This window comes from Nanorana parkeri, unplaced genomic scaffold, assembly GCF_000935625.1.
Source record: "Nanorana parkeri isolate BGI_ZX_2015 unplaced genomic scaffold, ASM93562v1 scaffold85, whole genome shotgun sequence".
Classification (NCBI taxonomy): domain Eukaryota; kingdom Metazoa; phylum Chordata; class Amphibia; order Anura; family Dicroglossidae; genus Nanorana; species Nanorana parkeri.
In genome coordinates, this window is record NW_017306353.1 from 642,551 (window position 1) to 659,928 (window position 17,378).

At 44.6% G+C, this 17,378-nt stretch overlaps 1 protein-coding gene across 2 annotated transcripts; it reads left to right on the forward strand.

Annotated features, from left to right (window-relative positions):
* Nucleotides 1–123: 123 nt before the first annotated feature.
* Nucleotides 124–16,580, forward strand: EARS2 (glutamyl-tRNA synthetase 2, mitochondrial). 2 transcript variants are annotated; one of them, XM_018552344.1, is made up of 9 exons: nucleotides 124–241; nucleotides 2,400–2,555; nucleotides 3,071–3,260; nucleotides 6,627–7,099; nucleotides 10,729–10,837; nucleotides 12,014–12,152; nucleotides 12,881–13,011; nucleotides 15,993–16,128; nucleotides 16,466–16,580. In XM_018552344.1, the coding sequence occupies exons 1-9, from the start codon at nucleotides 136–138 to the stop codon at nucleotides 16,547–16,549; spliced, it is 1,524 nt and encodes a 507-aa protein (XP_018407846.1). In that variant the 5' UTR covers nucleotides 124–135; the 3' UTR covers nucleotides 16,550–16,580. The 2 variants fall into 2 exon arrangements, with proteins under 2 accessions (XP_018407846.1, XP_018407847.1); XM_018552345.1 differs by having other exon boundaries at nucleotides 12,881–13,008; nucleotides 15,990–16,128.
* Nucleotides 16,581–17,378: the final 798 nt, after the last annotated feature.

Consider the following 17,378-nt stretch of genomic DNA (forward strand, 5'->3'; position numbering starts at 1 on the left):
TGAAAGCTAAGGGGGAGACTTCGACAAAATGCTTCCTTTACTGAAGACACTTTTGTGGACAAATAAGAATTAGAAGTGACAGGCTGAAACCCAGGTGCTAGCGGCGCTGCTTGGCCGAGGACATTCTGTGAGGTTATGAGACTACTCAGGGCTGTGTGCACAGCTGTGCCCCGGGGTACCAGAACATGCTCTGGAGGGACACACAATGAAGTTAGGCTCCGCTTTGCTCCCAGCCCTACAGGTAATGCCAGAGACCTAAAGAGAACCTGTCACCTGTGATTTGTACTTGACCATTACAGAACACCAGCTCCCTATGTTATGGACAGGGGGCTGTGTCCTGTAGTCCTGTCCTACGGTGACAACGGCGCTTCTCTATACAGTACGGTGAGTGAGCGTTGTCATTCTAGGACAGGAGGTGTCCTACCAGGTGAATATATAGGAAATAATCCTGATCAAAGGACCGGTGATCTGCCATATTACATTTTTGTACTTGAGTTAAAGACCGCTTTAAGGAGATGTAAAGCTAGTCCTTTTTGTGGCTTTACTTTTCTTTTGGGTCACTGGAGTATATTTACTAATGTACTTCTGTGGGCCACAGTCCAAAGATACTGGAGAGTCATGCCATGGTCAAGAAGGATACTGAAGGATCTACCTCTCTAGGTCCAGCTGTGCCTGCCCCCTGTCTGTCCCTCAAATCAGTGCTGGAGTAACAGAGGGGAGGGGGAATCCCTACAGGGGGTAGTAATTGACAGTCAGCGCTCTCTGCAGCGAGAAGACCATAAGCTGACAGATCAGAGGTCACATGACCGCTCAGCTCTCAGTCTTGGAGCCAGCTTTCTATCGAAAGCTTCAACTCATCGAGATCTCCAACTACCTTACTTCCTCAGAAAGACTGGCGCTCTGTACAGTTGTGTTGTGAATGCGCGCATAGCGTTTTCAGAATAATTGTCAAGTTTGCCACCTGCTGAATATTGTTAAAATGCAACTATACAGAGCTCCGCCAGTCTTTGTGTTTTGCAGTCTAACGCCGTCTGGACGAAATCTACAACTTGCAAGTACACGGCAGTGAGGTAGTTGGAGATTTTGACGAGTTGGAGCTTTCGATAGAACACCGGCATGGAACCGCTTCAGTACGCTAAAGGATCAGGGAGAATATAAAATGGAACATTTATTCACCCCAAACTTCTCCTTTAGAGCAACTGTTTCCTTTCTGATGCTTACAGAAACCTGTGCCAAGTATTAGCTTTTAAAGAAGAACTCTGGTATTGTAGAAGGGCCTGGTATGGTTTTTGTTGGGACGCTACATTCTTGTTTACATTTACATTATTTTTTTTTACATTGTAGATTGGGTCGCCTCTTGATTTTTCTTAAAGGGTGCCGTGACTGAAATAAGCTTGAGAAATGCTGGCCTAATCAATGAGCAGAAACTGCACTCCATTCTGTCTACAGAGAGCTAGTTGGGTGCTGCCATCTTGCCTCTCCAACAGCATAGAGAAGGTCAATCACAGGCCACCCCTTGCCATCCTGCTTCCTAAATCTCTGCCCTCTGGACACATTTGGCCAATGGTTAGAGAGGGAAACAAGGGGGCAGCTACTGACTTTTGAGAAAAAGTTGAAATTTGAGCAGCCAGAGACAGCTGTGGCTTCTTAACCCATACAAAGAATTGACCAGGCGTGATCATTTGTCTCCAACCGGGGGCTATTGCTCCAGTTGTGATCACCTCCGAGCCTGTCATTGCTTTGTGCAGGCTGAGCAGAAGCAGCTGTTTGGAGCCACATGTGAATCCAGTTGCAGAAATCCATCTCTGAGAATAAAGGTGCCCATACTTCTGCCGATTATCGTACGATAATCGGCAGGTGTATGGGCAACGTGCGACCGCATCTACTGTACGGTCGCCAACTTTCGTGTTCCTAGCACGCTGGAAAACCCGCCGAAAATAATACGATTTTCAGCGGGTTGGTAGAGTGCTCGGAAGATGAAAGCAGTAGGGCCGGTGTGCGCAAGCGCACACTGCACGCTCGCGCACACTGCACGCTCGGCATTGCAATCATCGGCAAGCCCTCCCCTCAGCAGGGCTGGCTTGAGATGATCGCAAGTACGATCTGCCTGTCCAAGATGAGCAGCTCGTACGACGTTTTAATTACTTTACAACCATCGCACAACGAATGACGTGCGTTGGATGTAAGGTATATGGCCAGCTTAAACGCCTTGTGTGAGCATGTCAGATTTGGGAGCATAGAATATTCTGATGAAATGCAACAGCACGAATTTAATGAAAGTAAGGGAAGTCTGTGCTAAAACAGATCTCTTGGCCACCTTGTTTGATATTACCTCATTTATATGTTGGGTATTTATATTTGTCATTTTTGCTGGCATTTACTGTTCCGTCTCTCCCTAGGCTTTCTTCACTTGGGTGGGCTGCGCACCGCACTCTACAATTATCTTTTTGCGAAGAAGCATGGCGGATCTTTCATTCTACGACTCGAAGACACAGACAGGAGCCGCCTGGTTCCTGGAGCAGCTGAAGGCATAGAAGACATGTTGGAGTGGGCAGGTATATGCTTGTTCACCGTTTAATTGGGTGATACAGACACTTATACGCTCTGCACCTATTGCTGTTACTGCATTGCGTATAATCTACTACAAGGCGGATTTTACATGCCAGTCAGTTGGGAATGCCTTGACTTCTACCAGGAAGAGCTTGAGAATGTCTGTCTAAAAAACAGCTAGAGAGGATGAATCACTGTCCCAATTGAATCACCTTTGTGTGTGTTCGTACATTTTAGCATATTTACATCTTGAGCTCTGGTAAAAACAAGCTGTTGTTAATGAAGCAGATAAGAATAGTCTTCAAAACATGTGAAAAGCAGCCAAGAGCTCCATCTACTGGAGGAAATGTCAATGCAAAATGAATAAGCAACATTTCCAATCTACCTGGCAAAAATGTAATTTCTTTTGGTCCTGACTGTAATAAGTGAAGAGTAGAAATACATGGCCATTAGACATTCCCTTTAAAAGACTCTACATATGACTGGGGTAGTTGTTCTTATATTATTTTCATTATCATAGGGATTCCACCAGATGAGAGTCCAAGAAGAGGGGGACCGTTTGGCCCTTATGAACAGTCCAAGCGGCTAAATCTCTACCATGAGGCTACACAGACTCTTTTGGAAAGTGGGGCGGCTTACCATTGTTTCTGCACCCCGCAGAGACTGGAGCTGCTGAAGAAAGAAGCTCTGAGAAACCGAGAGACTCCACGGTATGACAATGTTTCCTTGTGTGCAGAGTTGTATAATGAATGTATACAAATACACAGTAAATAAATATGAATTGTGTAGACATGTATTTTATAAATATTCCTCATGGTGCTCACTTCTGTTTACACAATGTTCTTTGTTAAAGGAGAACTATGAGGAGTGCTTTCCACTACCCTCATAGTTCTATCCGACCTGTGACAATGAGACTGTCACAGGTCGGCTCAGTACATCGGGAGGTGAGCGAACACATACCGGCGTTCGCTCACCTCTCGATCCTGTCACGGCTCTCTGCCGTGACATGGGAGGGGCTGGATTCCCCCCTCCCTGCTCCGATCCGTCAGCACTGACTGGCGGAACGGACGGGGAGGGGGCGGGTACAGCTGGCTCTGCCTCTAGATAGGCAGAGCCAGCTGTCAGTCACGCAGCTGGGCGGATCCCGGCACAATTGTCGGGATCCGCTTCAGCTGCGCTGTCTCAGTATACCGCAGCGTCTCAGTATACAGCGAGCTGTATACTGAGCCTAGGGTAACGGGAGGACGCTAGTTTGTGTCCTCCCGTTACCCTAAGGAGAACTATGGGGAAAAGACAACCCCATAGTTCTCCTTTTAGCTGACCTTTTTAACATTCATATTTTGAGTTAGGCTCCATTCAGAAAAAAACAAAAAAGCGCCAGAGAGGACTGCTCAACCAGTACAAACCAATGCACACATTAATAAAATTAGAATCAAAGTCTGTTTGGAAATTGATGATTGAATTAAAAATTGGTGATTGAGTAAAATAAAAAACACGTTTAAAAAATGTGTGTGTCTGTAGGATGCTGCCCCAAATCAGCCGGGGAGACTGTAAATCTAGGGAAAAAACACAAACAAGGGGCGCCTTTCCTGGTGCAGACAAATTTATTAAGATCAGAATAGAAGATAAATATAAAACCTACTCACAAAATGATGAAGGGGGCGTGACCCTGGAAACGCGTCATCATACAGCACACAGTCTCCTGCTGACACATAGACACGGCTGTGCAGCTTTCATAGACTTCACCTTGGGTCCATGGACTTAACTTATACACTTTTTATACTTCTATCATGAATTTTGTGAGTATGTTTTATATTTATCTTCTATTCTGATCTTAATAAATTTGTCTGCACCACGAAAGGCGCCCCTTGTTAGGCTCCATTCACTCTAATGCAGCGGTTTTGTGTGTTTGGAAAATTCCTGCTTTGCTGCATCTTTGCTGTGTGTGGTCTCCACTAAAACGTACATTGCATAGAGATGAATAGTAATGCATATAAAATACACCTAAGGCATGCAGCATTCCTACAATGCACTGAAGCCACAATGTACCAAAGTGCATCGGTGTAAATAGAGCAGTCTTTCTCAATGGTACCTCCAAAGTCTTGCAAAAAGTCATTCTACTTTGAAAGGGGGGTGGTCCTGATATGAAAGGAGGGGGCTCCTATTGTGAAAGGGAGGACTTCAATGTGAAAGGGGGGTGCCTGAAGGGAGCACTCTGATATAAAAGGGGAACTAACTTTTTTGTTGTTTTTGCATGGGGTTAATTAGTGTTAATTAGTTAAGGAGTTAATTAGTTTTTTTTACATTTTAGGCTGAGGTGCCTCAAAAGTTTGCATGCTTTTAAGGGGTGTCGTAACTGTAAACATTTTGAGAAACGCTGAAATATGTCTGGACATGTTCTGGAGGGGAGAGGGAGTCTCTGTTAAAATTTGCGTAATGCCCGGACATACCATTTAAGGTGACCATAGATATCAGATTATAGCCGAACATGCAAGTGTGGCCCCGCTGTCAGCAGAGGCTTTTTTCTTGCTGGCGTATGTACATTTTTGTCACTTGAGTGTGGATTTCTGTGCTGTGTAGTGAGAAGGAGATAACAAAATGGAGACACGCCTCGTGCTGTTGATCTCCGCATCAAACCATAGTTATGGGAAAAGGTTTATCAATCCACACATCCCCTCCCATACATGTGCGGTTGTTGCCAAATCTAACTAATAACAGCTGGATTGGACAATTTTATCTTCAAAGCAGACATAGCTATGTGAAGGACCCCCTTTTAAACTTGCCCTCCTGAGCCCTTAACTTCACTTAATGTAGATAAGAGACAAATAAATATAAGTCCTGAAGAACTTGGGTACTAAATACCAAAACATTTAGCCTGACTGAGAAGATTAAGGGACAGAGGTTCCAGCAGAGCTGGTCAGTGAGTAACTTTGTTACTGAAAAATGGCCTGGCCAGGAAGGGGGTTTAACACCCTGGTCAGTAAGTGGTTAAAGTCTGACCCTTCCCTTGTGCTGATATAATTGGACCAATGACTTGTCATGTGGTCTTGTGAATGGTACCTAGGGGATATTGGAGCAAAGGCTTTCTTCCTTTTATGTGATCCTGCAGTAAGGATACTTTATTAAACTGACCCGTAAGCTGACCATACACTGTTACACAGGGCTGTCCGTATAATGAGGCAGCCTGAAGAGGTGACCTCAGGCGGCATCTTATTGGGTCACAAGCTCTTTGCAACCTTTGGCGTTCCTGCCAGCGCCCCCCCCGTTCTGCTGTCAGAATACCTAAACAGTAATAGCAGCTGATTGGCTGACATCACTGTAGTGTTCACCTACAAATCTTCCAACCGGCTCTTTACGTTTTGTGACTGGAGGGTGCCGGGCGGAAGGCTGGTTTACCAAGAAGTCAAAATGTGCACAGTGTATGCCCAGCTTAAATATATCAATGATAAAAGATGAGCAGAAACTGCTATGATATCATTCCTGCGCCTGCCTAATGACCAAATGCCAGTCCGCCAGGGGGATAATTTGGGGGGGGCAGAGCAATATAGGTTCACTTTCATTTTCAGCCCTCCTCTGGACACTCACCTTCCTTTATGTACCACATCATTTGGAGCAAAGAGACGTAGCCGGCACTTGTGGGTATGGGGATCATGTGACTCATTCCCTCCAGTGCCAGGCTTCCCTTAGGGAAGTTCTAACACAGATTAATCATGGACATGTGAGGATAGCTAGTGATGCCTGGGAGCATTGTAGCTCCCAAGAAGGAATTACAGTGGGTTCCTAACAGCTTGCTACATTCCCCATCCCACTCTCCCCTGTCCCCGTCCCGCTCTCCTCTGTCGATCATAGCATGCCTTTTTGCCATGCCTACCAACCAATTGGTCATCTGTCATATGGGTGCAGGGATAAAGCCCTTAACTCTTGTACACCTCATAGTTCTCCTTTTAATAAAAACATTTCCTGGGGTTCTTCTTTAACTGAATATGACAAGGTAGGAGCATCTTTGGTAATGATCAGTATGTTACAGTAAGCCATTTTAGGAATTATAATAATGCCGCTTTCTTTTCTCTCGGCAGGTACGACAATCGTTGCAGACATTTATCCTCGGCACAAATACAGGAAAAACTGTCCAAAAATGTGCCATTTGTAGTGCGGTTTCAGCTGGTGGAGGGAGCTCATTCTTTTAAGGACTTGCTTTTTGGCTGCATTCATCATGACGTGGCAAGCATAGAAGGGGATCCGGTGATCCTGAAAGGAGATGGTTTTCCCACCTACCATTTGGCCAATGTGGTAGACGATCACAAAATGGCTGTGAGTCACGTCCTTAGAGGAGAGGAATGGCTGGTCTCCACCTCTAAGCATCTACTCCTATTCCGTGCATTGGGATGGCAACCTCCGTCGTATGCTCACCTCCCACTCCTTCTCAACAAAGATGGCAGCAAACTGTCCAAACGACAGGGGGACATATTTATCCAGCACTACGCCAAGAGTGGATACCTGCCGGAGACCCTGCTCGACATTATTTCAAACTGTGGATCAGGATTTCTTGGTAACACTGAAAAGCGGGAGGTGTCCATTTCTGAAGAACATGGGCATAGAACCCATGCATGGCAGAGGGTGAATAACAGACAATGGTGAAAGTGATATGCAGAGCATATTCAGGTTGTTTTTCTCTTTAAAGCGACTCTGACTCCATAAAGAAATCTCCTGCAAAAGAAGACTTTATACTAATCTATAGGATTGCTGTTCCAGGAGCTAGCCCTGCCGAACAGTATTCTGCATCTGACATACTTCTAGGTGTGCCAGATCCCTGGTCACCCCGCTTTGTGCTGTGATACTTCCTGTAGGCCTATGCATCACTACTGTGTTCTGTGGTGATGTAGGGGCCAGAGGAAGGAACCAGACGTGTGTGGGGACACAGACATCTGACACATTCTCAGTGTGTCAGATGTTAAAGCAGAACCCCCGGGTAAAAAAAATGTTTTAACCCTTGCAGTGGGGCTACCCCGGCACTGCAAGGGTTAAGTGCTCATTTCCGTTTAGGCTAAGAAAATAACAAAGATATACACATCCGATCATCCAATGCACTCATCGTGGGGAAGCCCCACTGCAGAGGTTAGGACATTTTTACCCAGAGTTCTGTTTTAAGATTCTGCTGTAAGCAGTAGCTCTTTAACATACAAGTGATCCAAGGAACGGGTGAGTATTAACTGTTGTCTTTTGCAGGTTTTTTTTTTGTAACCTTCAAAATGGTGCAGAGACGCTGTAAAGTACACCTGTCAACTGGTAATACACATTACCAGGGCTTGAAAAATCCGCTTCTCTGGCGGTCACTAGGTGACATTAGGAGTCTTGGAGAAGAGGCATAAAAAAATGTTTTAAGTCCCCGCCCCCCACATACACACACGCAAACATGCATCGGGTGCGCCTACTTACAACAATTGGGCCGCACATGTTACATATCGCTGCGAACGTCGAAGTGCGAGCAATAATTTTAGGGCCAACGTTGACAACTATTCTCATTATCGATTATTATCAATTAATGGAGAACTATGAGATGAGTGATTTCCACTCACCTCATAGTTCTAAGCCGACCTGTGACAATGAGACTGTCACAGGTCGGCTCAGTAGATCGGGTAGGTGAGGGAACACATACCGGCGTTCGCTCACCTCTCGATCCTGTCACGGCTCTCTGCCGTGACAGGGGAGGGGCTGGATTCCCCTCTCCCCGCTCCGATCCGCCAGCGCTGACTGGCAGAACGGACGGGGGAGGGGGCGGGTACAGCTGGCTCTGCCTCTAGATAGGCAGAGCCAGCTGTCACACACGCAGCTGGGCGGATCCCGTCATCTACGTCGGGATCCGCTCCAGGTGCGGCGTCTCAGTATACCGCGAGCTGCAGCTCGCGGTATACTGAGCTTAGGGCAACGGGAGGACGCTAGTTTGTGTCCTCCCGTTACCCTAAGGAGAACTATGGGGGAAAACACTGACCCCATAGTTCTCCTTTAATCAATTTGTTGTTTGCAGCCCTAAATTGAACCTTGCCTGCAGAATTAACCCTCTGTCTAATTAAATATGTTCTTTAAGGGGAGAATCAATGTTCAGGCTGAGCACTAATGAGCTAGCTTTGCCTAAACGTCACCACAAGAAGATAGACAACCTTTTACTGTTTATGATTATACCAGGGGGAGATGGTCAAGATGGCAATTGCATTATTGATTTTTAGGTCTGCTGCAACCTCAAGGGATCTTTGCGCACGATATTGCTGCAACGCTCTCATCCTGTCCGCATAATTGAGATAGCGTACAATTACCGGTCGTGGTGGTGCGTTTTCCTCTCGAGGAGGGCCCAATCGATGGACTCTTTCCACCATGCATGGCACTGGGATATGGAGGGCTTCCAGGATTGTGCAGGCGCAGATTTTTGCGAGTATTGACGGTTTATACGCTTCCGGGAGTCACACAATCCACAAGTTATTCCTCCTGGACCTATTTTCCAGGTCATCCAGTTTCGCTTGTATTGAAAGAGTCACTGATTCGTATTGTGACAGCTTAACCTGTGCTTCCAGGAGATCATCCTCCACACTGGATATCCTCTGTTCAGCCACAGAGATGGAGTGTGCCTGTGCTGAGACCTCCTGTCTCAGCTGGAGTAGCCGTTGCTGCATTGCTGCCCCCACAGCCCCTGTGATAGTGGGCTTGAGGAGCCTGGCCACTGCCTCTGCTATACGGGCATATGTGGGGCCGTCCAGGGAATCAGCCAGGGAGGAGGTAGGAGAGGGGCTTCTGTGGCTCAGCCTGTCAGCCGCGGCCGCTATCTTGACTGCAGCGTGTGCCTGTGTCCCTTCCAACCCCCGTGGGACCGATCGTGAGCTGGTCCCTTTCGGCTCCAGGAACCGATCCATGCGGTCTCCTGGAGTCCCCTAACCCTCTCGAGGTTACGTGTGGGCACGCCGGTGGCCGGTACTTGTAAGTCGGTAAGTGCTGGGGACGGAGCGCTGTCTCCCCGCCGCCACTTACATGGGAGCCGGGACCGGAAGTCTTAGGTCTGCTTCAATACCCTATGACCCTGTTTTTTATTTATTCTTAAGCTTTTGAAAGTGTTGGGAAGAATTAGATCTCTTGTTGGGTTTTTACTGCTCTCTGGGGCTCCATTACAGAAATTTACCTTCACTTCCTGTCCTGCTGACAGTGTTTTCACCAGAGAAGTGTTGAGGGAAAACTTGCAACAGGCACACAGAAGAAATTAAAATCTGACGGGTTTTAGCCTTACCCTACAGAAAAGCATTTTTGTTTCACTCTATTGCTGTTGAAGAGTTAACCTCACTTCCTGTCTAGTGAATTGTCAGCCATACAGGAAGTTAGAGTAAATGTTTCTATTGGCGCCCTGAATAGCAGTAAAACCTTGAAAGAAGTTCTAATCCTTCCCCTAAAACTAAGAAACTTTTTGGCTCGACGTAAACGATAAAGTGACACTAAACTCAGGAGTTAAATCGTAAAAGTACATTCAAGTACCATAACTATTAACAAAAATGTATCTTATTTGTGTATCACTCGGCTGTAGATCCTCAAATCATCTCTGAATTGGTGCTGACACTGTCCTTCCTTCTGGAGGGGGCTACTTTTGTTCCCCATGATCTCTGTGTGTTGTAAAGTAGTCACGGCTCAAAGCTCACTCCCATGATGAACTACAATCTCAATACAAATTAGTAAACTAAACATGAGATTGTAGTCTCCAATGAGATTGGAGTTATTGGTCCATCCCGGGAGTGAGCTTGGAGCGGTGACTACTTTACAACACATACAGGGTCTATGGGGAACAAAAGTAGCCCCCCTCCAGAAGGAAGGACAGTGTCAGCACCAATTCAGAGATGATTTGAGGATCTACAGCCGAGTGATACACAAATAAGATACATTTTTGTTGCCAGTTAAGGTACTTGAGTGCATTTTTAAGATTTAACTCCTGAGTTTAGTGTCACTTTACATAACCTATGTTATTCTTGCCTGAACATTAGGGTAAGGCAGGGATGCATGTAAACCTCATGGCTGAAAAATGTCATTACAGCCTGGTGCAATGATGGGCCGAATAACTGCTCATTGGTAACGTTCTCTGCCTCCACTTTGTACAGATGGAAGCCGGGCCTTCACAGATCTCACGTGTTGTATTTTCCCCTCATATAGGAAATCAGATGGGCCGTACTCTGCCTGAACTAATAGAGCAGTATGATCTGGAAAGAGTCGGCACTCACTCAGCTCTCATAGACCTGAATTATCTCCCCGAGTACAACAGGTAAATGTCATTTATGATGGAGTGTCAGAATCAGTACATATTGTGTATCATGCAAATACATTTTAGGCTACGTCCATACCACTGTGCTTTTCATGTGGTTCACTTCCAGTGCGGCGCATTTTAGCCACGTTTCACATACATCACTATTCATCACTGAGGAAATGGCATTCCCCTGGAACCCACACAAAACATGCAGCAAGCAGGATTTCTTTAGTGCACTGCAATTTAGGGTACAATAGAATGATGAATTTAGCTATAAAGTGTATGTAAACCGAAGAACAAAAATGTAATTTATTACCACTCCTAACGTGGTGGCTGCATTAGTTGTTTTTTTTTGTTTTTTTTACCTGCTTTAGTTTTACCTGGTGATCCTGCCAGTAATGCAGTAACTGTCCTAGGGTGACAGAACTCACGCAATGCATTGTATCTATGTTTAAGCAACCGGTTCACCCTAGGGCAGGACCGCATACCACCTCCTCCTTTTCTTCCTCATAACATAAGGGGGATGATTTCTAAAGTCCACAGAGAAATCTGTAAGGAATGATGATTAATGACAGTCAGCAGAAGCAGAGTACACAAGGTTTCTAGCAAGATCAACAGGTTGTTTTTTGCACTTGGATTCCCTCATTCTCGCTGTTAGTGTAGATGGGGGAATCTATTTATTTATCCTTATTAGAGCTTTTTATATAGCGCCAAAAATTTACACAGCACTTTATATAGTGCACATTCAAACAAGTCCCTGCCTGCAAGGAGCTTACATTCTAAGGTCCCTATTTCACATGCATACATATAGGGCTAATTTAGACAGGAGCCAATTAACCTGCCAGCATGTCTTTTGAGTAGGGGGAACAGGAGTACCCAGGGAAACCCAGGCAACCACAGGGAGAACATGCAAACTCCTTGCAGATAGTGACCTGGCAGGGGTTCAAACCTTAGACCCCCAGTGGTGCAAGGCAGGATCGCTAGCCACTACACCACTGTGCTGCCTCAAGATTATACGGTCAGCTTAAGTTATTTATACATTGCTTTTGTAGCAAAGTCCTTCTGGATGTTGGATAAAGGATTGGATTTTGTTTAGGAGTCATGTACTCTGTATGAACATCACGTCTAGTCCTAATGATTGTGCACAGCAATCCTTGTAATCTGTGATGGTAAATCTTGTCCTCTTTCTATTAGGATTCATCTATCCAAGAGGATTGACAACCTAGATAGTCGGGCAGAGCTGGTCACGAAGCTTCAGACTCTACTGCAGGATAAATACAAAGACATGACGTTTAATAAAGACTACATTGAGAAGACACTGATATTGAGGAAGGTGAGATGAATTGTATTTGCACATTAATTGCAGCTTTTATGGGAAAGTTTTATTTAAAGTAAATCTGCATTCATGTTCAAACTAATAAACCAGTAGCAGACATAAAAAGCAGGAACCCAGAAGCTCCTGCATGTATTTAGAGTCCCCTAGGAGATGCTCAACCATGCAAATAGAAACTTTTGTTCCTGAAGTGGACATGCAGTTTACTATTGGTCCATTGACCCAAGCCTTGAAATCTTATACCCTTTGTTAGGACAGACAGCCCTGCACATCTGGTTACCAACTGATTACGAAATCTGCTAGCACAGTACAGACCAAGTTAATTATGGCAAACACAACTACCCAGCCCCCTCCTAAACTTTACATAAAAAGGGAGAAATATAAGTGTTATCCTATTGTGTCTGCAAAAATGGAAATACACTTTAAAGAGACCTGGTCACCATATACATCCAGGGCTAAGTGGCAGTGGACAGTAATGGCCAACTTTTCTATTCTGCATATAGACCGTCAGCAAAGCCAGAGAGCGCTGGAAGTGATGAGCTGAGATTTCTGGCAAAACCAAGAGGTATTTCGTGTTTAGGGTTTACATACAGTTTAAGAGGTCTATGTAGATCCCCGAGTTATTTTAAATACACGTTATGTAATTTTCCTATACATTTATTATAACTTATTTAATTTAATACATTTATAAAAATGTAATTCCTCCTTTCTTTTTTTTTCATTTTCAGGGTCACCTGTGCATGCTTACAGACCTCCTGTCTCCAGATTACTCCTATTTGTGGGTTCGGCCCTCTATACACCTCAAAGATCTGCACAGCTTGTCAAGTGAGGCTGCTGAGATTGGGAGTCTGGTTGTGGGGTGTGTATATTTCTCATCCCTGCGGGGTTTAATTATTGAGTGGCTTTCACAGCATAATTTTGGAAATCTCATAAGTTGGGTATATATATTCTACCTGGTGGAGAGAGATCTTCTGTAAACTGGGTTGCTGATGATGATTTTTTATGAGAACTGCTCCTAGCAGGTGAAGGAAAATTTGAAAGGGTCATAAAAGGTTCTGCTGCTCTAAAGTCTGGCAGGTGTCCCCCTGACTGCAAAATCAGAAGAGAACACACAAACCTAGTGCAATAAAACTGAACATACACAGAAAGTAGTAAAAAAGGAGTTCATAATAGTGGGCTCACTCCAGTCAATATAGGAAATCCGTTGGCACATGTAAGTATAACTACCAACGGACGACCGAAATCAAGGCAGAATAATAACAATAAAAATAGTGGGGAACAACAAGGTAGTAAAACAAAAAAAAAACTGTCACCAACTCAAGTCAGCCGGATTTGTCCAGCACGATATGACCTGTGGGGCTGTGTAGAAGTTCTTTTGGCTGCCAGAAAGTTCCAAGGGCTGGACCCACTGCAAAAATCAGAGGTCCATAACCTTGAAACACGTTGGGTACCCTGTCCCGACTTGGGAAACACCCTGTACCGTCCTTCAGAGGTGCCATCACTAGTATCACCGCACACTGCAGATCTTGAGGTAGTCACCCCTCCTGATTTGGGACACTGGTTACACAGAACTGGGCTCTTACTGCCTTTTCTGCTCCCATAAATTATTTTAGGGATGCACCGATACCAGTATCAATATTGGTGCCGATACCGAGTATTTGGGCGAGCACCTGTACTTGCCCAAATGCTCCGATACTTACCCCCGATACCAGAACTTCCGGTCAGAGGGAAATTTCCTCTGACTGGCAGTGCTGTGAGTGAGCATGGAGCCAGCCAAAAAGCATGGAGCTTGCTTCCCGGCCAATCAGGAAGCCAGGCAGCGGGTAATGACCTGTCTCTCGGCTAACTGATTGGCCTGGCTCCATGCTGATTGACTGGGATGCTGGCTTCCCTGCCAAACAGCATGGAGCTGGCTTCCCGGGCAATCAAGAAGCAGGGCAGCGTGTCATTCCCTGCTGCCGGCTTCTTGATTGCACGGGGATTCGGCTCCATGCTACTGGAAGTATCAGTATTCGGTATCGGCGAGTACCAAAATATAAATATCAGTACGCGTACTCAATACTGAAAAACCGGGATTGGTGCTTCCTTAAATGATTTAATTAACGACTAATGTAGAAGCATCCAGTTGTATCCATCCTCAATTACGATTTCCAGCTCATAAGCATTTTAAGATGTGACATTTTTATAATAAACGAATGAGTGTTAAAATGAAATCCTCTTCTGTTAAAAGCATTATGTGTATTGCTGGCTTCTGCTTCTACAAATGCTAGTTGCCTGGATGTCATGCTGATCCTCAGCTTTCACTACTTTGTCACTAATCCAGAACAAGTATGCAGATAAGGAAGTCTTCCACTTTCCTGATCTGCATATTTGTACCAATTCTATTACTTAGAAAGTATTACAGCCAGGTGGTCACCTGACTGTAATACTTTCTGAGTAATAGAATTGGTACAAATATGCAGATCAGGAAAGTTTTTATAAGGATATTAGCAATGGAATCCCCCATATTCCTCTCATGAAGGGTTTGCTTTTAGAGTATATGTCTATAGACAAAACATTTTTGGGGGGCTTTGGATAAATTAAATTGAATCAACCACAACACAGACTTAAAGTACCCACTTGAATGCCATATATACGTAGAATATACCATGCCATATTCGTGCTGTTGTTGAGTCCACATGGCAATATTTATTATTATTATCTTTATTTACATAGTGCCGAAAATCTTATGCAGCAGTTTACATTCACATCAGTCCCTGCCCTCAAGGCGCTTAGAATCTAAGGTCCCTATCTCACATACATACACACAGGGTCAGTTTAGACAGTAGCCAAAAAACCTACCAGCATGTCTTTGGCGTATGGGAAGAAATCGGAGGACCCGGAGCCTATCCACACAAGCACAGAGAGAATATGCAAACTCCTTCTAGATAGTGTCCAGACAAAGATTGGAACCTACAAGGCAAGAGTGCTAACCACTAGGCCACGATGCATTCAGGTGGGTACCTTTTTAAAAGTCTGTTTTGTTGTTGATTCAATCGAATTTCCTTGATGAGGGAATGCGGTACCCCTAATGGCCAACCTGGGTCTTTAAATACTTCTGTAGATTTGGATAGAGTGAAGTGGTTAGAACTCCTGTTTTTGTTGAGGATTTTTGTTAGCTCTCTTTGTCCCATTGGGGAGATTTGACTTTATTTTCTGTCTCGGAGTCAAAAGAAAATGAGAAGAAATCTCTCCCAAGAGAGGGGAAATCCAGTGTTAGACAGTTGTGATCAGAACAGGTGTCCCCATTTGAAAGATTTGCTAGGATGACCTTTTGGATTTCCCATCACTCTCTTTCTGAGTGACAGTGGTCACCAGGACAGAATCTGCCCAGAGTGGACACAGACAGCAATAAAAACCTGACAAGGGTTTTAACACTTCCACCTTATCCAAAACTACAAAAAAAGGTCTCACCTGTAGATAGACTTTAACCCTTTCGCTGCCAAGGACGTACGTCGTACGGAGCTACAAAAGTGCTTCCAGCTGGCCAGCTCAGTACGTCGTACGGACCTGGCATTTACAGTTCTACTATAAGCTGATGGTCGCTTTAGCGACCATCAGCTTATAGTAGAACTGTTCAGCAGACTGTCCCCTTTAAATTAATAGCTGTCATCAGCGGCTCACAAGCCGAATTGGCAGCGAAAGGGTTAAACATCTGAGAATATAATGAATGGTGCAAGTAATGCCTTGCCTCTGTACAGGTTTCAATGCCGGGTCCTCAGACGACATGGAGCAGGATCATGTACATATGTATAGCAGTACAATAAGGAAAGCTCCTCATGAACTTTGTCTTCTTTCTAGGATTCTACAGAAGAGCCAGAATGACACCAATGTGGAAACATTAAATAAAGATCTCAAGGTCCATCTGCAGCAGCTGAAAGCTACAAAGTACAGTGTTTCCATGAAAATTCTACGCAGGATTCTGAGTGGCTTGGAGGTAATTCCTTCCACTTCATCTTCCCCCAACGCCTAGCTCTGGGCTCAATATTCATTTCTTTTGGAAATGGTGCCAGAACAATCTTAAAAAAATGTAATGGGGCTAAATGAGCACAGAAAAGTTATCATGATTAGGTGGAAAGGAAGGTCATGAAAGTATAGAGAGTATACAGTGTGAATAACACAAATGTGGGTGTTAGGTTTATAAAACGGCATCTTCCAGTCCTCTGGGTTGGGGTGGATGTCTAGCCTGGTATAAGAATGGGGAATGTCAGTTTACAGATGGAATGTGGAATGTTGTCTCCTAGTTATGAAGTGTTTGTGTTCTCTTTCCCTAGGCTGGCCCCAGTGTGGCCGAGATGATGGTGGCTTTGGGTCCTCAGGAATCTATAGCACGGATACACAATGCTCTGTCTAGCTGAAGACGAGATATGTGGACTGACTGGATCTGAAGTGCCAATAAACATCTACTGTATTTTTATATATATATATATATAATTCATATGGAGACAACAAAGAAGAGCACAGTGTTACTACAATTGCACTAATACAGCTACAGCCATCTGTTAACATGACAAAAATATCTGCTCAGTGATACATAACTGGACCATATTGTACATACCTTTTTTATAAATAAAATATGTAACATCAAATAACGAAGTTTCTTTTCTTGTGTTTAAGGCTGAAGTTTAAATAGCTGATATTTTTGCTTTCTCTGGTCCCCCGTGGATCCCGTGTGCAATGCTCTGGCTCCTGCAGATCCTTTCTCCCATCCATGTCCATACCAAGGAAAAGACATTCACTAATGTGGACGTGTCAATGGACTACAAGTGCAGTGATGTCAGGAATGGTGTCAACCCACCTCTCCCTCACCTCTTGTCCGCAAAATAAAGGGATGATCAACCCTGAAAATAAAGGGTTTATAAAAAATAATAATGATGTGGTGGACGTATATTTCTGGGTGTTGTTTATAAATGGCGCTGCAGAAAACAAACTGGGGACCAGTGTGCCTGTGATCTGAGCTGTCATTACGCAGCGCACGATGTACAGAGCCAATCAGAGTGGCCCTGTACCATGTGATGGATGTGAACCAATCACAGCCATCACAAGTTTAGGCACTAGTAGTGTTTACAAACATTCATCCCATTCACACTGATGATAGGGGAATTTGCTGTGAATGGGGGGGGGGGGGCTTTAAAGTGCCACTGACCACCAATCATTGCGGGATTGTTTTTTTTTTATAGGTAAAGA